The 25848-nt window shown below is 41.4% G+C and overlaps 1 protein-coding gene across 1 annotated transcript in view; it reads left to right on the top strand.

Annotated features, from left to right (window-relative positions):
- LOC127161502 (tenascin) overlaps positions 1–24592 on the top strand; it is a 44727-nt gene extending 20135 nt beyond the window's left edge. The window contains exons 6-19 of the mRNA XM_051104249.1: positions 6640–6793; positions 6898–7173; positions 9154–11502; positions 13635–13757; positions 19760–19903; positions 21199–21318; positions 21532–21687; positions 21967–22103; positions 22251–22383; positions 22575–22726; positions 23106–23202; positions 23478–23639; positions 23721–23884; positions 23998–24592. Of these exons, the coding sequence (XP_050960206.1) occupies positions 6640–6793; positions 6898–7173; positions 9154–11502; positions 13635–13757; positions 19760–19903; positions 21199–21318; positions 21532–21687; positions 21967–22103; positions 22251–22383; positions 22575–22726; positions 23106–23202; positions 23478–23639; positions 23721–23884; positions 23998–24084 (4254 nt within the window). The 3' untranslated portion in view covers positions 24085–24592. The remainder of the gene's footprint in view (positions 1–6639; positions 6794–6897; positions 7174–9153; positions 11503–13634; positions 13758–19759; positions 19904–21198; positions 21319–21531; positions 21688–21966; positions 22104–22250; positions 22384–22574; positions 22727–23105; positions 23203–23477; positions 23640–23720; positions 23885–23997) is intronic.
- The last annotated feature ends 1256 nt before the right edge of the window (positions 24593–25848 follow it).

The following is a 25848-nucleotide window of genomic DNA, read 5'->3' as shown; positions in this document are numbered from 1 at the left end:
TTATTAACTTTCAGTTCAGTTTTTATTTCAAAGAGATATTTGGATAGCCTTTGGTCAGGTTTTGGGTTGGGCTTAGATGCTACGTCATTTTCACACATTATAGGGCAAGTTCATGAAACGTGCAAGAAGGAAGGTAGAAATATTGCCACAGGCACATTTTTATCAGTGTGTCTAAGTTGACCATTTTAGAGACCTGCAAACAGCGCAGAATTGACTATAGTTATGTTACTAAAAAAAGAAAGTTCAACCTCCATCCAACACAATGCATGCCTAAATTGACCAAATTGTGTTGTAAATGTCCCTTCATATTAAACTAGTACCGGATCTGAATTGCAACAGCCTGTTTCCTATGAAAGCCCCTACTTATAATTGTAATGGAATTACCATACAGGTTTCCTTAACTTAGGAGTTTGTTGCAAGCTGCTGCTGGACTCCAGTTTCTGTCAGCAATTGTTCATTAAGAAACATATGCTATCAATCTGCTGTGGGGAGGGTGATGTAAACTCTATGAATGAGAGACTGCAGCAGGCTCATCAGATGCTTCAGGAATGAAATGTGATGATGCTGTAATCTCTGAAATATCCCAACATGCTGAAACTCTTATTTTCGCATGCAACAGTATATGAAGCACTTCAGTCTAATCCACAGGTCTCTGACAGCTTCCTACAACGATTAAAAGCCCAAAAAGAGCACAAGAGGAGAAGTCGTGTAAAGTCAAGTTATCTTATTTCTATAGCGGTTCAAAGTTAAGTTTTATCAAATGTTTAGCATAATGAACGTCCTTTTTAAAGTCACGGTTTGGTCCCAGCTGGTTCTCGTGTGATGTGTTCATAGCTGGCTATAGGAATCTGTGCTGAAGACTTGTTTGGATGTCAAGGTCTTTGCTGAGGATCTGTCTCAAGGACTAGCATAATTGTCATGACCTTCACATTAAGGACTGGGTACAGATCCAAAATCTGGTCTGGATACAAGCTGGAATCAGGTGACTACGGTAATGTTGGTATAAGAGTGAGACAAGGGTAACTAAGGAAACTAACAAGACAGCAACTGAACAGAAGTAGTTCACATAAAAAAAGAACACAAAAAACAAAAGGAACAAAAATTACAATTACAAAACAAGTGTGCTTAAGCACAAAACAGGAACACAAGACGGGACTGTAACACGTGCATGACTACTGCCGTGACTATATTCACAATATAGCATACCTCTCATACTTTGCTGAGAAGTGAACGAGACACTGCTTCATGAAGTCCTCCAGCGTTACCAGTGTCTGATGCATGTGTGCAAACACACTAACTCAATTGGCTGAAAGCAGTCACGTGACAGAGCATGATGTGGAAAGCAATGCCATAAAAGGATACCTATGCCATGGAATCCACAGATTCTAAGTCTCTGAAAGAAGATGCACAAACATGCCCAAAATATGGTAATGAGTGGCAGCACCTTGTTCCTCTCTCAGGGAACTGAGGTTACATGCTTAAATTTAGAGGTTTCCTTTTGAGGAAACAAGGCTGCATCATGATGTTGACATTATGGGAATGTTAATACCCATTGTGCCATACTGACCAAATGCCTGCCCATCCATGTTGTGAAGCTCAACATAGAGTTAGTCAGTCAAGAGAGATCTAGGTCTTTCAATTCTAGGTACTGGTCAGGGACCCTCTCAGTCTTGACTGGATGATGGCAGTAACAGTATGCCACAGCCATATCACCCTGCAGCCCAAGATTGGTTGCCCACTGAAGCTAAGCAGGGTTGAGCCTGGTCAGTACCTGGGTGGTAGACCTCCTGGGAAAATTAGGTTGCTGTTGGAAGAGGTGTTAGTGAGGCCAGCTGGGGGTGCTCACCCTGTGGTCTATGTGGGTCCTAATACCCCAGTATAGTGACGGGGACACTAAGCTGTAATAAGCACCGTCCTTCGGATGAGACGTTAAACCGAGGTCCTGACTCTCTATGATCATTAAGAATCCCATGGCACTTCTCGTAAAGAGTAGGGGTCTATCCCCGGTGTCCTGGCCAGATTATCTCCTCTGGCTCTTGTCAATCATGGCTTCTAATAATCCCCATTCACTGAATTTGGTGTACGGCAATACAAGAGAACATGAACTTTAGTGCCTAGAGTGATGGAACATTCTGCAGCTCAGATGCCCATAAACAGCCTGGTCATAAGACCAAAAGACCTGTAGGAGAACAGCTAATTAGGGAGGCCACAGCTACAGCCGTAACCACCACCAACTCCCTGGAGAACAGCAAGCTACTGCAAATTATTCCACAGTTCAGATTATCCTAAACAGCCTGGTCCTAAGAACAAAATCTCCATAGGAGCTGAGCTAACTAGTGAGGACTGGAAGAGGGCAGGCTACACCACTGCAGTGAAACTCTACAAACAGTGGCTGCACCACTACCTGGCCATCCCCAGGTTCATTAAAGCCCTTAAAAGCAACCAAACTGAGGGGAGCATATAAACAAGCATCCAGTCTTCAGAACTCTATGGGCTACAGGAGAAAGCAAGTCTCTCTCAACAGCCTGCTCAACCCTCAGCTCTCCTCGGAGGACAAAGCAAGAGCACTTCAGGACCACTCCCGGAAGGGCAGCTAATGAGAGAAAGGAGTACCACATTCTCTTTTTACTCATTGCCCTTCCCTGCTGAAGGCTCTTACCACAGATCCCTGAAGGCACCACTATACTGTATATCTCATTTTCTGGAACCACAGACAAATGGTGGAGGTGGCGTGTTCAGTCCACAAGGCAATTGAGAAGTCACCTTGATCAGCTGACGGTTGCTGTATGTTTTGTATTCTGTATGCTGGACAGGGTAGGACAAAAATAGGACACTTAATATTGGCCTTTAGATGTGTTCAGGCCAGGACATCGAATGGGTGAAGTTTGGGGCAGATCAGACATTGTGTGGCTTTTACATGGTGAAACATGGAACTTTGTCAGGCCACCACGGAAACGCCCTTCAACGAAGACTCAAGATCCTCACCATTTAACATCGCAAAGGCCTTTCGATTTCACTGACCAAATTTGGTGTTGGTCTGTTTAAATCTCTAGGAGTTCATTTAAATACAATGCCTGAAGATGCCAAAAACGGCACAAAACTTGCAGAGAAAATTAAAAATAACAGACTTCCTGTTGGGTTTCGAACTTCGTACCGGGGTACTTTTTTTGTAGGTATTGGTGTGTTACATGTGTCTACCGAATTTCGTACATGTATGTGAAACATAGCTCAAGGGGCACTTTGTTGAAATTGTATAGGTGGCGCTATCGAGCCATTTTGCCATACCGACTTTTGTAATCATATCAAATGTAATGTCCAGACTTCCCTCTCTCCAGACACTTCCTCCAGCTCCTCCGGGAGAATTTCAAGGCATTGCCAGGCAAGCTGAGAGATATAGTCCCTCCAGCATGTTCTGGGTCCTCCTCCCAGCCCGGGACCTCCTCCCAGTGGGACAAGCCTATGATAGGTGTCCAGAAAGCATCTGAAACAGATGTCCGAGCTACCTTAACTGGTTTCTCTCTATGTGGTGGAGCAGCGGCTCTACTCCAAGCCCCTCCTGTGTGATAGAGCTCCTCACTCTATCTCTAAGGGTGTGCCCTGCCACCCTGTGAAAGAAGCCGTCATTTCAGCCGCTTGTATCCGAGATCTTGTCCTTTCGGTCCCCAAGACCCAAAGCTCATGACCATAGGTGAGAGTAGGAATATAAATTGACCGGTAAATCGAGAGCATCGCCTTTTGGCCCAGCTCCTTCTTCACCACAACAGGTACATTGACTGCATTGCTGCTGCCGCTGCACCAATCCGTCTTTCGTGAACAAGACCCCAAGATGCTTAAACTCCTCCATCTGGGGCAAGAACTCTCCTCCAACCTAGAGAGGGCAAGACGCCCTTTTCCATTCGAGCACCATGGCCTCGAACTTGGAGGTGCTGATTTTCATCCCCGCCACGTCACACTCAACTGCCGACTGTCCCAGTGCATGCTGAAGGTCTAGGCCCGATGAAGCCAACAGGACAACATCATCCGCAAATAGCAGAGATGAAATCTTGTGGTCCCCAAACCAGACCCCGTTTGCCTAGAAAATCTGTCCACAAAAATAACGAACAGAACCAGTGACAGAAGGCAGCCCTTCAGGAGTCCAACATGCACCGGGAACAAGTCTGACTTACTGGCCACAATGCAAACCAAGCTCCTGCTCCAGTTGTACAGAGATCGGACAGCCCTGAACAGAGCGCCTTGGACCTCAGAGCACCCCCCACAGAATGCCACAAGGGACACGATCGAACGCCTTCTCCAGGTCCACAAAGCACATGTGGACTGTTTCAGTTCTGCTGTCAATAAATAATAGGGGGGGACATGGCAAGAAATCCTAAAATTCATGTAAATTTTTTAAATCAAATGAACACTAAGACCATGTAGAACATAATTTTTATTAAATAATGAAATGCTAAATTATTTTAATTAATGGTCCCATTGTACTCTCCATATATAAAGCTCGGTGTGTGTGTATGTGCACCTGATTTTGTTTTTGTTTTTTCCAATAAAATATTTTTTTTTACTTACTTTGTTTTGGAGCTTTGATTCCCACAGCAGGACTGTGAGAAACTTCCACATCCTTGACCAAACAAAGATCAGTGACCACACCTACAACACTAAAACAGTTTTTTTTTTTTTGGTAAGACTTTGGTCACTGGTCTCATGTTCACATATTGTAACATACCAGACAGAAAGCAAAGGGAAATGCTGTAAAAACAGATGTTTCAGCACTGTACAGATGTTTGAAAATTAAATTAATGGCAGTTACACTGAAAAAGACACAGTGGAGCCACTGAGACAATGAAAAGGGCACATTTTTTTCACACAAAACATGAATGAGTGGGTGTAGAAAAGATGGACAGAACAAGAAGGAAAGTAGGCAGAAACAACATTCAAGAGCGTAACAGATGAATCAAAGAATTAAAGAGGAAGAGTATGACAATGGGCAGAGAAAGTTCAATGAGATTACTGGAGACGGGTGAGAAAATGCAGTGAAAGACAGAAATCCATCAGCAGCTACAGAGAAAGGGAGCCGTAGCGAGAAAGAGAGACAGATGTGGGATGCTTGTTGCTAGGAAAGGCGTAAACATGGTCAAAAACACACGGCAGCCAGAGAGATGACATCACAGAACAGCTGCTGCGACACACGCTGGAGACAGCAAGAGGACAACAACGATAACACGAGATATGCAATTGGTCCTCTTCGTCGATAAAGAACTAAAACAGGTAGAAAGACGTCAATAAAGTGCACAGTTGTGATGTTTTCTTTAGATAAGTTGTAGAAAGATTGGCCCTCAGCTGGACCCAATTAAAATTTATTATAAGAAACAAACTCAAGAAGACTGGAGAACACCGCCCAATTGGCATAGTGAATTCAGGGCTAATAAAGTGTTGGAGAGTGGCTTTTTTCAATATATGAGATAAATGGGCCTCTAGTTTTCATTATGTTATGTGTAAAATATTGGCTGTCTGCTAATGAATGTATTACTGAAGCAGAAGTCAGGAATTACCACCAGGAAACTCATTACTCTCTTTAAGCCATGTCTTTCTGATATGAGCTTGTGTCAATTACAGGTGGAATCATCATTGTTCAAGAATGTGTCGTTGTTCATAAGATGTTGTAATTGTGAATGTTGGCTGTACAGTTTAGTTCAGAGATTTTTTTGGATAGTGCTGATACAGAACAGCAGTAAAGCCAGAAAACGCTGCTCATTTAGTTGATTTTAAAGACTTCACCTGCAACAAAACCATCACTTAACAATTCCCTAGCAACCATCCACAACACTATAATGGCCTGGCAACCACTCATAACAGCCTAACAGCAAACAAGTTCTGAACTGGTAAGAACCAACCACATTTTATTCAGAAAGTCAATTTGCAGTCAGTCTAGTGATGCTCATGTGTGTAGATTTAAACAGAAGACAGTATTTGGAAGGGATGATATTGAACTTTTATTGACTTAGCATCAAAGTGTCAATGCTGTATAAACCATACACACTTTAGCTAACCATTACACTTTGTTTTGATAGACCACTTTTGACATTCCACTGACTATAAGTAACTTTGCCACTGTCAACTAGCAGTCATTAGAGTATTAGTGGACTGTTGATTAATATCTGCTAACACTTTACTTTGATCGTCCTGCAACACGTATTCTACTAAGTAAATTCGTGCCAACTTAATGTACTAACCCTAAACCTAACCCAACAGTCTCCTAATACTCTAATGAAAGTTAACTTGTAGTTTCAAATGTACTTATAGTTAGTACAATGTCCAAAGTGGACGCTCAAAATAAATTTGGCAAATCCACATGAACTCATACAATCTCATTCATATGCTTTTGAGGGTTAGGTTCTACCTGCAGATGGTTTTCATACAACTCAGATCATACAAATTCATATAAAATTGCAAACTCATGCAACACAAACACATTTTCGTGATTAAGGTTGAAACAGAATATAAATTAAGTGCTTCTAATAACTTTTTAATCACAGCGGAAAATAAACAGAAACAGAATGAAATGTGTGTCTACTCTAGATATCCACTTTATATAATAAACACACATGAATTTTGGCTGCACTGATTTTTATAATATTCTCTCCACAGAAAGAAACAGATCAGAAAATAAGCTCCAAAATCAACGGCCGAATGAACACTTACACTCAGATTGGACTGGCCGCCGGACAGGAGTATACGGTCAGCATCACCGGAGAGAAAGACGGCACGATGGGAACAGAGAGCACAGCAGAATTCACCACATGTGAGTCTAAGCCAACAGGACCATAAGGACCAGTAGCTTTGCGTTTTGTAGATTTCTAGTATGCTTTTAACATGTGATGCATTTCTGGATTCATTTTTGCACAGTGATCTCTGGCCCAAACGACTTGCAAGTTGTGAAGACGACCACCACATCAGTCATTGTCCAATGGGAGAGAGCACAGGGGGAGATTGACAGGTACGTCCTCTCCGTTGCACCCAATCAGACAGATGGATCAAGCAGACTTCCAGAGATTAACCTGCCGCCGGAGAGAGATTCAGCCCAGATCGACGGCTTGGAGCCGGGCCGCTTGTATGACGTCGCAGTAGTGGCGGAGAAAGATAGCATCCGGAGCCTGCCAGCAACCGTACAGGCAACTCCTGGTGAGTTCTCAAGAAGATGAAATACAGCATGCAACCAAACAGAAATTCTGTGGAACATGGCTTTAAATTTGTTACGGTTCAAAGCAAAATGTTTTCAAGCGATTTTTATAGTCATCTTTGGATTGTCAAAACATCTGCTGTCACACAGACTGTGGTAATACCAGAACAAGGCCTGTCTTCCTCTGAGAAGACCATAGTCATTAGGGTCGTTACCTTTTCTCAGCCTTGATATTAAAAAAAAAAGCAACATTGAAATCCCTTAAGGAGGTCGTTTAGTAGAAATGCAAACGGATAACGAGTTTCTGCGAAGTACTTTTGGTGTCAGGGAACAATAAAATGGAAAGGATCGGGACATCTCATTTCAGTGTTTAGTTTGCACAGTCACCAGTGTTATGAATAATTTGCAGATCAACAAGGCGTTGCGACCGATACTGATCATACAAATTCAGCTTTCCTGCAGTGTATGATGGCGTCACTAATCAGTGATGGACACAGTATTCTGTCACCTATATAGCTACAGGCCTAGATGTAGCTACAAGTATGATTTCTAATGTAGCATGTAATAAAAATAAATATCAATATCTCAAATTAAATTTATACTCCCTCCCTTACAGAACAAAAAAACATGATTTTCACATGTTCAATTCATGTGGATTGTCTGTAAGAAAGAGAGACAGAGTACAAATTTTATTTGAGAGTTCATACTACATGAGAAATTTGAAATCCGCTTTCAGCTCTTCAATTATCATGTTGTAAACCACTGGTTTGTCTCATCCACGTTCACCTGTACACAATTAACAGTCCTTGCAATAGGCGTCTAAAACTCCTGATCGATCGCTTTGTTACTGGATGTTCCTGCGTTCACAGTGACACTTTGGATAGACTTCCCTTGTACTGGCCTCTGGCTTATCGCCTAGGCTGACATAGCAAACACTCACATTAGACACACAATGGATTTGTGCGCATCAGTTATCGTGCGTTCTCTTTTTTGGAGTTCAACTGATAATTGGTGATGCAAGTGCATTGTGAAGCTCACAAGAGAAAAGGCGGTCCCCTGTGGACAAGCTTCATTTGCTTACTTCACTCTTCACAACTCTTCGCAAAAAATCTTCATCTGCATTCATCTGAAGAAATAAAGCCATAAATATCTGGAGGTAAGAAAAGATGAGAGAATTATATGCAGAAAATGATATACACTGATAGCAAAAAAGCAAGTTGAAACCTCCAAAAACATACTTTGTCAAATCTACACCTGCTTTATGTTAAGATTTTCGTAGTCTGGCAGTTTTTTCAGGCATTGGGAATTCTTTGCAATCAAAAAACTGGTATTTACAGACCCGTTGATATTAGGTAGGATCTGAATCCAGGCCCCTTTGCAAGTTAAGCATAAAAGCGTACAGCATACAGCAAGACTGACACATCTGGATGCATTAGCTAATGAGAGGACAAGGAAAAGTCATCATAGTAAGTCAATTAACGTATTTACAGCCACCAGATGATGTGAATTTAGGTGAGGCTCATGCTGATTGTGAATAGCCCAGTCAATCTGTCATATTTACAATCCAGTGACCTCACTGCTGAACTGTACAGACTACTGTGGTTGAGTTTTACATGTGGCGAGGCAAAGAGTGTTGTTAAAAAGGGAAGAGTTTCATTTAAATGTGCATATTGCATCATTTTCTCTTCTGTTTTTGTGAAGAATAAAACACAGTATGATCACTCTAACCAGCAATGCCACATTTTCCACTTCTTCAGGAAAATTTTACCTTTCTTTTTTCTTGCAGAAAATGTAAACCTCTCCAGTTTCCTTACTGATGTCACAAGGATAGCGGCCACCCCAATGCCAGAATTGTTTGGATAACTTATTTTCTACCTGTTGCATTAACGCTACCTTTTTTTAACAGGATTTCCTTCTCCAGCTGAACTGTTAGTGAGAAGTTCATTTTGAATCCAAATGTTAAACTTCATTCGTGCCTTTAGGGAACGCCTCGGTGCCTGCGACCAGGCTGACCACGGAGATAGACGTGGAGGCTGGCGACAACAAAGAAAAGACACCAAGGTTCACAAACACAACACTGTTCCTGCAAAAGCAAGGACCGAGCAAAGGGGGCCAAGTGACAAAAGGAAATGTTAAAAATCTAAAAAGAGCAGGAAACATAAGCCGACTCAAAACAGATATACTTGTTAGACCTGGACAAAAAAAAACACCTGGGATGCTTCCCAAACCCGGTACACAAACCATGAGAAGACCTTATAGTCCAGAAATCAAACATTTCAATTCTTCCCAGATAGGAGCAAAAGGGGGAATTGTTGTGCCTTCTGCAAAGAAGTCAAGAACATGGCATCCTCTGAGACCAAGAAACCCTAATACATATCCTGTCTCTGGTGGTAAACCATTGGCGCTGACAATGAAAGAGACAAGTTCTCAGGAGGGAAACACTGAAACTGATTTTAGAAGAGAGTCTGTCGAGACACCCGGACATGCCAACCCAAGCTCCACCGTCCAGAAACACATACCCACCCCATCTGCCACCCCACTGCCTTTCAGCAACGTCACTGACTCGACCGAAGAGCCAACAATTACAACGGAAAAAAACATTACAGCCTATATAAATGGGACCAAATGTGTTCGAAAGGTTTTGGTCGGGTACAGAAAGATACATGCAAACATGTCAGATGGCAATGTGCTGACAAAAAACCTAACAGTTATAGTTGGCCATTTGAATGGAACTGATCTCTTACACAAACTTCTAACAGACAGATCTACAGTCAATCAAATGGGGGTTACAGGGCTGGATGAGGCTCGGCCTGAAGCTGAGACTTCTGAAGCCAGAAGGAGTGTGGAAGAGCAAGAAGGAGAAGAAGAACCTGATGAAGACACAGCGGGAAAGAATACAATTGTAATGAATGCCGCTCCCTTTTCAACGAGACAGCCTGAGACAACTCTTTACCAGCCTCTCACCACCACATCTCCTCCTCCGTACCTAAACGGTCCACAGCGCCCTGCACCACAATCTTTGGCACAACCTGAGAGGGTGAATCAACGTGCAGCAGGAAATCGGTCAACAGCAGAAAGAGCACCTAGAAAAAACAGCCTCCAGGCATCGCCATTATCCATCCCCAGACAAGCAACTAGACCAAAACCCCCAAGTTTAGCTTCTCCACCAGTAGTAGGTAGATCACCGCTTAAGTCGACGTCCTCTTCTTCCTCATCTTTAGAGACGCCAAAAAACAAGCGTCCATCTTGGCCTAGTCCCATCGCCTCTCCTTTAGCAAAAGAGCCGCTTGTTGAGGAAGAAGTTCTAAACTCAATTCCAGCCACAAGACAATTCCAAGATTCAACTTCTGAAGCTGCTCACAAGTCCAGCACCGAGACAGCTTCATTGCCAGTCCAACTCCCTATGAAAAAAGACACCGCATTAAAAATCACAGGCGTTGAAGCACCCGGTCGGCGCACGCCGTTTAGGGGGTCTTATCCTCGTCGTCCCGGTTCTTTTCAGATGCGTACGAGGCCAATTCTAGAGTCGCCTCAGCACCCCAACCAGGGACCCGTAAGACGACCCACTGTCAGAAACAACAGGCCCGTCAACCAAGGCACTCCTATCCAACCAGAAAAGGCTGCTTTAACCCCTGCAAAAGAAAATGGCACTAGTATTAAGATTAGACAGAATGTAATTCTCAACAGGACCAATGGATCAGCCAATAGACAGGGAGCCAGGAGACATTCCCAAATAAGACATGGTGGTACCACTCAAATGGGCCCAAACATTAGTCAGTATGGAAAAGGATACTCTCACAGTCCTTTTTCCACAGACCGTCCCATGAAAAATGATAATAGTACTCAGGAATATGTGTTGAGTGAAGCAGACAGCTCCATTGAGCATGTGGGGGTCAACAATGTGACATCAACAGGCCTCGTACTAATATGGGGTGCACCGAAAGGAAAGTTCAAGCACTTCATAATCACTCAAACTGAGCTGGGACCAGACAACATAGACAAGGACGAGAAGAGTGAAGAAAAAGATGAAGAGCCTGATGAAAGGAAAAGCGAGAAAGAAGTTGATGACGGGAAGAGACTTAAGGCAACAGCAGCAAAGAAAAGTAGTTTGAGCAAGGGCAAAAGTGTAGTCAGTCAACTCGTACCTAATGTACAGAGTACAAAGATGAACAAGAGTGGAGAAAACATTACAAGCTTGTCTACAGTTCTCCCTGGAACTGCCCGCTCACACCAAATGGCGAATCTCGCGCCACAGACCAGGTACTCTGTGTCCATCTTTGGGAAGGGACCAACGTTTCGCTCCAAAACTCACAACCTCATCGTACATACAGGTACCCAAAACCAAAAGTCAGTGTTGCTAATGCTTAATCTATATCGATACAGCTCTGTTATCAGGAAATGTCTTTGAATATCTTGAGTTTTACTGCTTAGCTTGTCAGCACTGCTGCTTTCCATGCTGTTCAGTTTACAGCGAACCCTTGACTAGCAAGGGCTTTTTAATCAAAGCAAAGTCATCTTCTTTGAAGCTTTGATTAAAATCGATGCAATGTGCAGTGTGTAGATGTCAATAAATGTATAAATGTATAACACCTTTGTTCTCAGTTCTAACCTTGTGCCTTTGGTCATTGTGGACAATGTGTGGCCTACATACTGAGCAGCAAATTAGGAAGCTAGCATGCTCGAAAATGAAAATTAACTGGGAACGTTCTGAGAGCTACAACTCATTTTGTTCAGTTAATTGATTTAAAGTGAATCAGTCTGAATGTTTTTGATACATTACACTAAATTGCTAATGCAATCAATTTGAATGCAAAAATCCACACCCCTGCCTATCAGCAAAAACTGTGCCTGCCAGTATGTCTGTCCACACAGACTCATCATCTTGAAAATCAACAGAAAAAAAAAGTGTTTAATTGTTTCAGCTTAACATTGTCTCCATTCATATGGTAATAACTAACTGCCCATAACTAATATTAACATCGGATTATACAAATACATTTTTACTTTAATGGCCACTACTCAGTACATGTGTAGTGTATTTTTTTTTTTTAAATCAGTTTAGCTTACTAAATTTAACATAACTTTTTTTTTTTTTTGGATATGGGAGTTACCACTGATACAACAATTAATTTTGTTCATTTATTCTTGGTTAAAAGCAACATCTGTGGCATGCTGTTGATTAACACAGAAAATTATTTCAGCTTGTCCTTTTGTGTGTAAACATTAAGAAAAATCAAATGAAATGAATTACATTTTGTAATAGTAATAAAAAATCATTGTAAACATAACATTATAAACATGAAAAGTCTAATTTGAGCCAACATATTTTATTCTGAACAGGCTTTGAATTGTTTTGTTTTTTTCAGGTCAACTGTTGGGCACTGGAACCACACTCAGACTGCTAACTGGCTTTTTTTTTTTTTTTTTTTTTTTTTTTTGATAACATAACTACAAGCTCCACATTCCTGTTTTTAAACCACGGGAAATGCTTCCAGTGTCAGTGCATTACTGTAAATATGTTTTTGTTTTTCTTTGCAAAGTGAGGGATCAGTCAAAGCGCTTTTGTGTGGTAATCAACAACATGCTACCGATGCCGACAGTTCTACGGGGTTTTACTTGTCCCCTTCTGGGAATATTAACCTAAGAATAATCCTTTTGATAACTACTCAGGAGATACTAATGAAGAACAAAATAGAGTATACTGGTACAAACAGTAAGATATATTCATGCTCATCACCATTTATCGCTGCTTTGATCTTCTCTCATCCAGGGTAAGATTACAGTCAGCCACCTTCATGTCTCCCCTCATCACTCACCCTCAGTCCAGGGTAAGACCACGGTCGGCCCCTTGATTTCAAACAAACAGCAGTGGTTGAATCTCATGTAAAATAACTTGTTCCATGTTGGCCAACAAAACACACACTGTGCTGTTTTTTAATGAAACGACTTAACGGCCGTTCACGACGTTTCCTCCTCAGTGTCTTCACTTCCTCACTCATCTCGTCTTTGCATTTTTCTTCTCCTCTCCAGGTTCAAAAGAGCAGCATCAGCATCATAATATCATGCTTGTGTTTTCTTGCTCCTCTGCAGGATTTCATGTCAGTCATTAACAGTGACGTTTCTGTGGGGCTCTGTATAGGCGGTGGCCTATATACTGTATATATGTTTCGACTGCACATATATACACTCCTGTTTTCACCCAAATAACCAATAGCCAGCCTTATTTCTGAGACACGTATGTCAGGGTCGTCACAGAGATGAGAGACTTGTGAATGCAAGTAAACAAGTACTGCTTAACAATGTTTTATTCTGGTTTTGTATTCACCCTTACTTCTTTTTTTACATCAAATTTCTTCTGACTCTGACTTGTTGTTTATCTGTCGGCTTATTTCTTCTTCTGCCTTTCTCTTTTGTGTCTCTTTTGTGTCTCTTTCTTGACCTGTATTTAATGTTCTGTACCCAGGCCCTGAGCCTCCGTCCAATCTTGCCTTCAGCGATGTGACCGACAGCTCTGTCACGGTGTCCTGGACCAAACCGAAGAGCAAGGTGTCTGGATTCAAGATCACGTACACTCACGTGCAAGAAGGTAACGTAAAACTCAGGAAAAAAACAAAACAAAAAAAAACAGTAAAATCCTTCGGGAAACTAGCCCACAGTAATAGGAAACAAGTCTACAAATAGGGTACACAATTACTTCTTTAACCCACTTATTGTTGCATTCTTAATTCGACTAAGTTAAAGTAGTGTGTTCATTACATGAATGAACTAGAATGAATGAAGGTTACTCCAAAGTCTGCGTGAAATAAAAATTGACACTCTTTACTTTGTTAGCACACGTTGCTAGTCTTCAGGTGAACACTTAATCCATGCACGTTAATCCACTGGGGGAAAGAAAAAGAAAACAACAAAAAAAAAAGATTTGTCTTGGTAATCTTTAATTAAAATCTGAAAATTTGCTCTGGAATGCCATTCCTTCCCTGATAACGTCAGTTTGATGGCTTGGGCAGAATATCCTTAACCAACCGTTAGTTTGCCGGGAGCAAGAGATGGAAAGGAGGAGCACGTCATATTAGGGAAGTAAAGTAGGAAGCAACTTCCAGTTCTTGCAGACTTCAGGGGTTTGATACGGGAAGTGATGCTGACCCTTGAATGTTTTCGTATGTTTTCATCAGTTCAGTGATGTGAAAGAATTTGAGGAGAACTGTAAAAAGTAAATTAAGCTCTAATGTGAGTCATCTTTACTGACAGAACAATTGGCAATGAGGATGTCAAATGATTCTCCCATACTGTTGTTATCTCCGCCAAGACCCTTTTTGCCCCATCCTGGTGAGCCTGCAGTCCAGAGATGGCAAAAGTACACACACCCTTCATTCATACTCATGTTTAAAATACTGTGGTAAAAGTAGTACTGATTCCACTTTTTTACTTAAGTTAAAGTAAAGAAGTATGGGCTCAGACATGTACTTTAGTCAAAAGTGCCCATTACCACTACCTGTTTTAGTGTCACGCTGGTAACTGGACCTCACGTCATACTGACACATTAATACAAAAAAACTTACATTTCAAATTTGTCAACTAATGAATATCAAGGCTAAACAACCACCATGTAGAACAGGGCCAGACTGGGACAAAATTTCAAGCTGGGAAATCTCACACTCATCCAGGCTGTCCCATACACCCATTTTTGTATGGCCATCACATTTAAATAAATGTTTAAAACTTTAGGCTGGGGCCGCATCTCACTTTGTGTGTGTTTGCTTTCTTCACTAATTTTCTTGTAGCTGTCCCTTTCCCCATCAGCCATTTACTGTTATGAGCAGAACTGTCTCCTCCTTCTTGCAAAACAACCACCTCATTATATTCTGTTTGCACTAACAATTTTATTTAAGTACAATTTAAAGTATCACATTATGACCAGGTGTTGTTGTTTTTATCTTAAAATGGCTTAAATACTACAGATTTAACAAAACTGTATTTTCTAAATTGCCTAAATGTCAAAATTGGTACAATAATGGTTACATCATGACAATATCTTTACAAAAAAATCCTAATACTGAACATGTTATTGCATTATCATGAGTCATATTTTCTCTTCCCAAAATTAACCATGGTTTATTACAGTAAAAGTATAGTAACCATGTTTTTTTTGGCAGATTGATTACAGTCTGTTTTAATTTACAACCATAGATTTACTACACATCTCATGGTTAGACTATGGTTAGTGTAGCAAAACCATGGTTCATTTGTGGTTACCATGGTTTAATTATAGTAACCATGGATTTTAGTTTTAATTTTCATAAGGGCTGTGTTGTTATCTGCCCTAGCTCCCTCTGAACGTATTACAAAACAATGTTCTATAACATGTGTTTGCTAAATTACTACTGTAACTTTACAGTAGATAATAATGATGCCCTGCAGCAAAGAGTAGTTTGAGTGATGATCGTAATTTAGTTTAGTTTGGTTTATAGTACTGCTGCTGTAGTTTTGTCTTTGTTTACTTAGCAGTAAACTGCTAGCAACTCTTAGCAGCCTGTTTACAGATGAAACTGACCTGCACTTGAAGTCCTGAATAGGTCAGTAGTTTTGCCTCTCTGATCCACCCGGCGCTTCCACTCCATTCTCGAGTCACCTGCAATGATTACTCCGTTTGGCGGAGACGCGGAGCGCACACGAGCCGAATCACGTTGCCAGTCAAAGACTAACCGATCCATGATTTATTAGAGATTTGTTATCGAATGGTGGTCAGCCAAATGCTGATTAAAACTAAAGTAACGAGCCTGGTTTGAAAATGTAAGAAGTAGAAAGTATAGATATTTGTGTAAAAATGTAAGGAATTAAAGTAAAAATAGTCAGAAAAATAAATAGTTAAGTACTGATACCAGAAAAATCTACTTAAGTACAGTAACAAAGTATTTGTACTTCGTTACTTCCCATCTTTGCTACAGTCCCATGGGAGCAATGCAAAATGTCCTTTGAAACATAGCTGTTAAGAATAGGCCTCGATGCTGTTCCAACGGAGTGGAAAATGGCCATACTCCTTCACTGTCTTGGTGGCGACGGGCAGCGTGTATTTCACACGCTCACAAAAAAACAGCATTTCCTGCTGAGACGTCTGGGGTTCCAGCAGCGCAGAAAGTGCACCAATGAGTCGATTGCTCAATATGTTGCTTACTTAAGAGGGCTGGCAAAACCGTGCCGTTTTAGTTCTTTATCAGACGAGATGATACAAGATAAGTTAATTGAGAAAACAAACAACACACTTGTTCAGGAGCAGCTGCTATTGGAAGATGATCATCTCACTTTAGGGAAAGCTGTAATTCTGGCCTCTCAAATCAAGTCTGAATTAAGCACAGCACATAAATTAAGTGTAAGCAGTGGAGACAAGAATGCACTCAAGTTGACGGGGCAGAGGCAGAAATATCTTTAAGGGTGGACATGCATTATGCACACCCTCAAGTTCAGTACTGATGTTGAAATTGTGGCTCTACTAGACACTCATCTCGTGCTCTTGACTGTACAGCACGGGGACAAACATGCTGACGCTGTCAAAAGCTGAACCACTTTGCAAAATGCTGCCGTCTGCTCCAGTTCAAGCTCCTACACAATGAAATCCACATGCCAACATTACAACCCCTGCTATACTCCATTCAGTCAACACCAGTTCAGTAGGTTTTTTGACATGCGCTGTTAATATAGCGGACACTTGCATTCCCCTGCTACTGGACACAGGGTCTAAAGTCTCAATACTTAAAATGGCTACTTATGAACATTTCCGGCCATATGTGCCCCTCCAGCTGCCCTCTGTTCGAAACAAGGCTCTGTTCGACTTCCCATTTCATGTTACACACATGGCAGCAATATCAGTCTGTGTACCTACGGACAATTTGTTTACTCCTATTTGTCTTCGAAACGGAAAAACAATGAAACTGTTTGTTTATCGCTTTCTTCTGTGCATATATTCAGCATCCTGCATGACAATATTAGTTTATCTCATAAATGTTAATTTATTTCACATCTGCACCCACAACTACAACCACAACTACATAGTGAAGTGCAGACAGTATCGATTTAGGTGTAAATTTGCATAACTTTTATTTTCGACAATACAGTGAGTTTTGGACGAAGAATGAAGTGGAAGAATGGAGGGCAGTAAATGCATTTATGTAGCAATTACAATTATGAGATCAATGCTTTAAACATAATATTTTGAATAGAGAAATAGAAAATCAATGAAAAATTTAAATGATACTTGGATTATGAAGGTAATATAGCAAGTAGTTGGTGGCAAGTTTTTGTGTTAATGAATGAGTCATTTACTCAACAGATTTGTTTAAAAAAATGATTCACTTATAAAAATCAAGTGACTCATTGAATCACTCACTTAATCTATTCATTCAAAGCCTCAGAAAGAAAACATTACATTGTGCGCCAATGCTGGGGAGTCTGTAACACAACGGTTCTATGACTTTGCTTTGGAAGTTTAGCTGGAAGAGAAACTAAAACATGCCATTTTGTGTGACATCAATTAATACTCAAGATTAATTAAATAAAATCAGCTTGTTGTCTAAAAACAAAAGTTATGACTCCTTCGAATTTTCCCTTAAATCGATACTGGCTTCAAGAAGTGGACTAATGGGTAATGTGTGTGCAGATGCAAAGTACATTTATATTTCTGAAATAAATACCAGCGATACCCTACTTCTCTCTACTATGTCTACACAGACATAAGCCTTGTCTAGGGCTCTAGACGCAGTATGGTTCGCGTCAATCCATTCGTTAGTCTGGTTGTTTGATGAGAAAAAGATGAAATGCAGTTGCAAAAAACGTGTTAAGAATCCGTACAACTATGCAGCGGATAAGTGTAATTCTGCTGCGTGGAACAGAGGAACATTGATGTTTGACAGTCGGCAGAAAGGGACGTTTCATTCCATCCCACATTTGAATGAATATTCAAGCTGTTTATCCACTTTGCTTTTATTGTATATCCATTTGGTGCAAATTGTGATGAAAACAAAAATCAAAATATGAAAACAACAAAATAGTTTTTCCATTTTGAAGACAAAAACAAGTGAACCAATTATACGAAGGTAACGAAGAGTTTGGCCTGAGAGTTTGTGTGGTCTGTCAGCAAAACAGTAATCCCAGATCGCTACCCTCTGGCAACAATCGAAGAGCTCACTACATACTTTTATGGCTCAACAATTTTTCCAAACTTGACCAACGTCAAGATTATCTCCAGGTTCCCCTCCATCCACACAGTAGAAATCATCTGCATTCGTTACACATGTTAGCATATTCCATTACACGAGTATGCCTTTTGAACTCAGTTCAGCCCTTAGCTGTTTCCAGAAAATCATGTCCACCATCCTGGCTGGTGTCCCTGGCATTGCTATCTGCCTTGATGATGTGGGGGCAATCGCAATACCTTGACTGAGGTGAAGCCCTTGAGCAAGACACCGAACCCCCAGCAGTTCCCGCGCTCCGGGTGTGTGTTCACAGTGTGTGAGTGTGTGTGTGTGTGTGTGTGTGTGTGTGTGTTCAGTTCTCACTGCTCTGTGTGTGCACTTGGATGGGTGAAATGCAGAACACAAATTTCAAGTATCGTTCACCATACATGGCCACACATCCCATAATTTCCTTCCTTTCCTTTTCCTTTCCTTGTCCTTGCCCTGAATGCAGTGATTCATGAACAGCACTTAAGGGCAGCATAATCTGACACTTAAAATGGAAAAATGCTTATTTGTGGCACCAGAGTTTGACTTTGTTGGCTTTCATGTTTCAGCCAATGACTTTTCACTATTCACTATTTTACTCCAGTATAGTCAATACATCAAGAGCCAGAGCCTTACACAGACTTGGCCTTCCTTTTCTTTCGTTGTCAACCCTGTGGTGAAAGCCAGGGTGCACAGACCACAGCTCAAAGCACAGGGCAGATACCATGAAAAGAAAAAGGCCCGGATTTCTTAGAAAATCTTCCTGCTGGCCGGGTGTGGGTTCAGTTGTCACACAAGAAAAACAAGCTTCACACTTTTTCATCACAGCCACAGTAGCCACAAAAGCTGTTAGGTCCAGTTACATTCCAGCTATATAATGCTTCCCGTTGGCTTAGGAAAGTACTGTGCCCTTCTGATGTGGGTCAGACATGGGACACTGTGCTCCCCTGCTCTCTGTGGAGTTCTTCGGGCCCCAGCACAGCAACCGCTGACAATCCAGCCACCACCTGCAATGCATCATCAATAGGTATCAGCAGAGTAAAATTTCCAACTCTCTTTCCTTGTTCAAATGTAGACTTCTTGGTCTTTGCGCTTTTGCTCTGTGCCTTTTTGGGCTGTAGTTTGTTATGTCAGTTACATCTCTTGCCTGTTTAGAGTGTATTTTGTCTTTCTAAAAGTGTGTGTCCCACAGTCCTTTATTACATGATTTGGGGCTGAAAAAATTGTACATGTCATTAAAGAAAGAAAGAAAAAAAGAAAGACAGGGACATTTTCAAGCATTTGAGACCCTAATTAGTTTTGAGTTGATTGAAAGTGCCAAATGTGTCTTCTTTTTCTTGTGTTGCATATATGTTTCTTGTTCGTGTAATGGCAGGTGAGCCGATCTCTGTTAGCGTGGACTCAGAAACGGTCCGTCTGGCACTCTCGCCGATGTCTCCTGGCTCTACCTATGAGGTCCGTGTGATGTCTGTACTTGGACAAGACGAAAGTAATTCCATTCAGGATACTGTAACCACTTGTAAGTTACCCGTCATTCTAGAAAATTCTAGCAAGAGTAATATAGGAAACTAGTGGTTAAAGATCAAGGCTGATAACTAAAGGCTGTGCAGGGTTGATTGATTCATGAATCAATCTCAAAAAGGCATTTAACCTCAGGATATTCCAGAAGAAATTAATTTGTCGCAGGACTTGTGTCTACTACTAGTTTAATGAATTTCAGCTTGATTTTCATAATTAATTAGTAAAATCAATGTAGTTGAGTAAAGTTCAGTCATTGTTGTCACTTACTAATCTAATCTTACTTAAAGAAGTCCACTTCCAAAACAAAGATTCACATATAATGTCACCCAAGATGTTCATGTCTTTCTTTCGTCAGTCGTAAAGAAATTACGTTTTTTGAGGAAAATATTTCAGCATTTTTCTCCATATAATGGACTGATATGGTGCCCCGAGTTTGAACTTCCAAAATGTAGTTTAAATGCAGCTTCAAATGATCCCAAATGCGGTTGTAAACGATCTCAGCTGAGGAAGAAGGGTCTTATCTAGCGAAACCATCAGTTATTTTCATTAAAAAAATACAATTTAAATACTTTTTAATCTCAAACGCTCGTCTTGTCTTTCTCTCCCTGAACTCTGTGTATTCTGACTCAAGACAGTTAGTGTATGTCGAAAAACTCCAATCATATTTTCTCCCTTGACTTCAAAAATCATTTCAAAATCATTCTACATCGCTGCAGAAGCACCGACACAGTGTTTACAAAGTGAACATGCAAAGAAGATCAAACACCCTTAACAAAAAAGGTAAAACAGCGATATAGGACGATTTTGAAGTTGAGGGTGAACATGAGATGGGAGTTTTTCAACATACACTAACTGACATGAACCAGAACAAAAACCAGGGTCCAGGGAGAGTAAGACAAGATGAGCGTTTGACATTAAAAAGTATATAAATTGTATTATTTGTATTAAAATAACCGATCGTTTCGCTAGATAAGACCCTTCTTCCTCGGCTGGGATCATTTACAACAGCGATTTTGATCGTTTGAAGCCGCATTTAAACTGCGTTTTGAAAGTTCAAAATCGGGGCACCATATCAGTCCATTATATGGAGAAAAATGCTGAAACGTTTTCCTCAAAAACATAATTTCTTTACGACTGAAAAAAAGAAAGTCATGAACATCTTGTCATAACAACACTGCTGTAGCTGTTTGCCAGTGTCAGACAAACAATGACAGAGGGTTCAAAAAGAATGTTTGCTGTGTCATTTAAAGGCTATAGCTGTGCAGTAATTTTGATCGATCGTGTATCTCTCAGCCCCCGACCCACCAACAGACCTGAGGGCCATAAACGTCACAGACAGTAAAGCGCTGTTGCTGTGGAGACCCGCCTTGGCAGCTGTCGACCATTATGTGATTGTGTATAGTTCTGATACAGGTAAGCCAAGTCTGCAACTATTGCTATGTAATAGAATTTAAATGGTCCGTCTTAAATAGGCTACCCTGAGTTTTGTGGTTGTACAGACAATTTAAGATGAAGCATTTACTCAGTGATACTACAATGTGCTTTATTCTTTGTCAGAAAGGAAAGGACTGACACACTTCTCAATATTCCTGAAAAATGACACTCCTGTGTTTTTCCTCTCATAAGCACCTGGATCTGGAATAACCATCAAAGTATCTGGCAACGCTGCAGAAGGGCAGCTGCAGTCGCTGCAATCCTCCACACGGTACAGCGTGAGCGTTCACAGCCAGCTGGGAGACCTGAGCAGCTCCAGAGCAACCACAGCCTTCACAACATCCGGCGGTAAGCATCGCTGTCTCCTGTTTGCTTAGCAATTATCAGGTCAGCTGCCAGAGGTCTTCATTTTTCTGAGCCATTTTTTTCTCAATGACTGGTAATCAGCTTCAGTGATTTTTAGCGGATGCGTGAAGTCAGTTCTCAAGTTCCCACAGGTATAGTTCATCACATGAAAATGTTGGTTTTTAAAACCTCACAAACCTCATCTGTGAAAGGTTGCTCAAGAAGCATGCTTGTGCTAACTTTTAATAGCCCAGGCAGAAGTCTTTCTTTTGTATGTTGCAGGTAAAAAAGTGGATGGTCCTCGTGATCTCAAAGCCAGTCAGGTTACGCCTCGTACCGCGGTGCTGTCTTGGAAACCACCTGCGTCAGCCGTCAGCAGCTACAAGCTCAGCTATTACACGGATGGCCAGGACATAAAGGTCAGACTTTCACATCAGCTGAACACGGTATCATGCCGGTTTGTCCCCATGAAAGCGCCTCTTTTACCCACCACTGTCGTCCCGTTGAGCAGTAACTGTGTGAACTGAGTGTCTATGTAGCTCTAAATATTAGTTTCTTCTACACAGGAAGTGATTCTTGACCCCACGGTCAAGGAGTTCAAGCTGACCAGATTGTACCCAACGTCAACATACACAGCTCAACTACAGGCCGAGCAGGACGGTCTGTACGGGAGCGCCGTCTCTACAGACTTCACCACCGGTACTGATGACTGTCCTCTGACGCCTCGCCTTGAATTTAAAAACATTGTCGTTGTTTTTTAACATGTTATAGAGAATTTACTATGAATTACTACTGGGCGTATTTTTATTTTTACTTTACCTGTGATCTTGAAGTGAGGTGTGACCTGGACATGTTTTCATAAGGTTCACCGCTGTCTCTTTGTCTGTCAGGGAATCTCCGGTTCCCGTTTCCCACTGACTGTTCGCAGGAGAAGCAGAACGGAGTGCTGCAGTCTGGCATCACGGAGGTGTTTCCACAGGGCCGGGAGGGAAAGCCGCTGATGGTTTACTGTGACATGGAGACTGATGGAGGAGGCTGGACGGTATGAATCAATGAGTCACGTCACATCTTTACTAGGGATCAGGAGGAGCTGAATTTGCGGTGAATGGGATTAGGCGGTACATAAAATAGGTGGGAAACATTGTACATGCATAGTCATCATAAACTGCATTCAGCATAAAAGATTTCTCTTTTCCTACTCACTGATGTCCAAAATAACCACATCTGATTTGAAGCATCACTCACGTGTAGCAAAAATGACACGTGGGACGAGTTGCTCGACAGCAGTTTGTTCAGATCTCTAAACGTCAGTATGAGCAACAGTAATGGTGGTGTTTGCTTAAACGTTAGTAACAGCTACAAATGTTTCATAATATTCCATGTTTCCTGTTGAAGTGGCGTCATCTCCTTTGTGTGTCCAGGTCTTTCAGCGAAGAAAGGATGGCAAGACGGACTTCTTCAGGAGCTGGCGTGAATACAGCAATGGATTTGGAGCGCTGGATGGGGAATTCTGGCTCGGTGAGAAATGCTGTTCTTACACTGAATTAATTTCCTCTGTGAAGTGCCTACGTCGTCGTGCAGGACCACACTCCTGCTGGGAGTGCGTCATTTCTCTGAAACGGCACAATTACGGGAAAAGGAACGGACACTCTATTATTACAATCTGGTCGTTTTCCACTCTTTTAGAAACATTTGTGAAACAGGCACCTGTTACACAGTCAAGTGTGAAACAACAGTCAAGAAGGTTGTCGGTGCCCTCTAGAGGCTGACGTGCTGTCTTCTCCCTCCTTTAGGAAATGAGCAGCTTCATAACTTCACCAAGATGAGTCCGATGACCCTGAGAGTCGACCTCAGTGCAGGAGACGAGTCCGTTTACGCACACTATTCCACGTTCTCTGTCGACAACATGAAAAAACACTACACCATCAGAGTGTCTGGCTATTCTGGCACAGCCGGTGAGTCCATCGTGAACTCGACAGCTCCACGTGCGTGTATGTAGGATGAGGCCGTAAAACTCTGCCCGTATTCTTATTCAGGTGACTCGCTGACATACCATAACGGACGGCCGTTCTCCACGCGGGACAGGGATCCTCAGCCGTTCATCACGCGCTGCGCCATGTCCTACAGAGGCGGCTGGTGGTATAAGAACTGCCATGAGGCCAATCTCAACGGCCTCTATAACACAAAAACCAACCACCAGGTAAAGCAGCTGACTTCACCCAATACATGCAGCCATATATTGTATATATAATTATATGCGTAGATACAATTCGTATGCACCAGTTGTAAGGTCTTGTGTTTGGTTTCTCGCAGGGAGTGATCTGGACCGAGTGGAAAGGCAAAGATTTCTCTATTCCCTTTACTGAGATGAAATTCCGCCCAGCCTCATTCAGGCCCTGAACGCGAGGATAAACGCATTAGTGCAGGAGAGCCGGGACGCCCTCCCGATATGGACATAAACCGAAACACACCACCACTGAAAAGCAAGTATCATTACTGCACGCATAACCACACAATCGAACTACATAACTACATCTACACACGTACTCCAATATGTCAAGGCCTAAAAGGCTGTTTATCTGTAGTCAATATGTAGTATTGTACAGTGTTTGGATTCTCTGTGGTCTGTGCATTGTGACACCCCGCAGCAGCTGGAGGAAATATTATGCACTGCCTTCTTCTCTACGATGAAGCTCCGGACTCGGTGTCACGTATATCAGCTTGAACTATCAAGAGTCTGATGTTTGTATTCATATTGCTTTGTATGTACCATATTTCAGTGTCTTTCAGAGAGATTTCATAAAAAAAAGAAGCTGTAAGTTGGTATATGGTAGTGCTTTTAACATTCTATGGTTCTATAAATATATATATATATATATATATATATATATATTTGATATTAAAAAAAACTGGCTAACAATCATTTTGCACTTTTTATTTTTGTAGGCAATAAAATACTGTTGCAAAGCAAAAAGTATTGCAAAAGTGTTCAGACACACAGTGTAATTTTGTACTACGTTGTTATGTATTAACAGGGAAGATACTGACAAGTGGCATTTGCATCCTTTACTTGAACAGTGTAAAATGAACAGCACACGAGACTCCATCACACCTGCTGTAATCACTTAAATAAGGCCACCATTATACAGAAGCCCAGAGGTACCAAATACAATGCACAACTTCATCAATCCACCACATTACCTCCCCCATTTCGCTTGACCCCCCCAGATTCAGTAACCCGATTTGTCCCCCTCACTGTCCATATGAAAGGCGACAAACATCGGTAAAACCGAGGATGAATCAGGGTTTCCGCTATGTACATAATTAGCCTAAGTAGTGGCAGGCTGACCCACCGCTCCTTAAATATTGCGGTCCCTGCTTCAGAATCGGGTCGGGGCAGACGCAGGCTGACCAGGGCTCTAGACTCATTCTTTGCACAGGTCGCTTATTTGTGACTTTCTCAGTTGGCCACAGGAGCATAAAAATTTGCACATTTGGCTACAACTTCAATCAATGCATGCTGATGAACCTTTATTTTTGGTATAAGCTGGGCTTCAGGCGCTTTCACTTTAACTTTCGAATTTGTCACATTTTACAAAAAAAGTCTGTTTTGCTTGCATTATCCACCTTATTTTTCAATGCGGAAGTAAGCTGTTTTCTGGTAATGTGTTTGACGTCCGGATCATAATCCACCATAGGAAAATAACGAGGAGAATATCGAAGTGCCGTAAACGGTAAAACAGTTTGCACTACTAACCAACGTGTTCATAATTAAGATAATACATTAAAATAATATGGTAAGACACACCAGTTTGCAATATCAGGCAGCAAAACGAGCTTTTTGTGCAGCTAAAAATAGCTGGAAGTGGATGAGACCGGAAGCCAGACACAAAAAATGTCCAAATGGCTGCACCCGCTCTTATGGGAAAAATAAGGTGGATACACCTTACACGTTTTAAAACTAAAACAAAAGATGGATTCCTTGGTAGCTTATTAGTTATTATAAGCACAACAACAATAAAACAGGCTACAGTGACAACAACGTTTATTAACAAAAAACGAATAAGATGAAACATGGCATACACCACATGCTGTATTAGCCTATATACCGACTTATAAATTACAGAACGTTTAGCAAACACTGAGAAATCAAATAAAAAGTAT

Source organism: Labeo rohita, unplaced genomic scaffold (assembly GCF_022985175.1).
Source record: "Labeo rohita strain BAU-BD-2019 unplaced genomic scaffold, IGBB_LRoh.1.0 scaffold_66, whole genome shotgun sequence".
In the NCBI taxonomy this organism is placed as follows: domain Eukaryota; kingdom Metazoa; phylum Chordata; class Actinopteri; order Cypriniformes; family Cyprinidae; genus Labeo; species Labeo rohita.
This window is presented reverse-complemented; position numbering and strand designations above follow the sequence as displayed.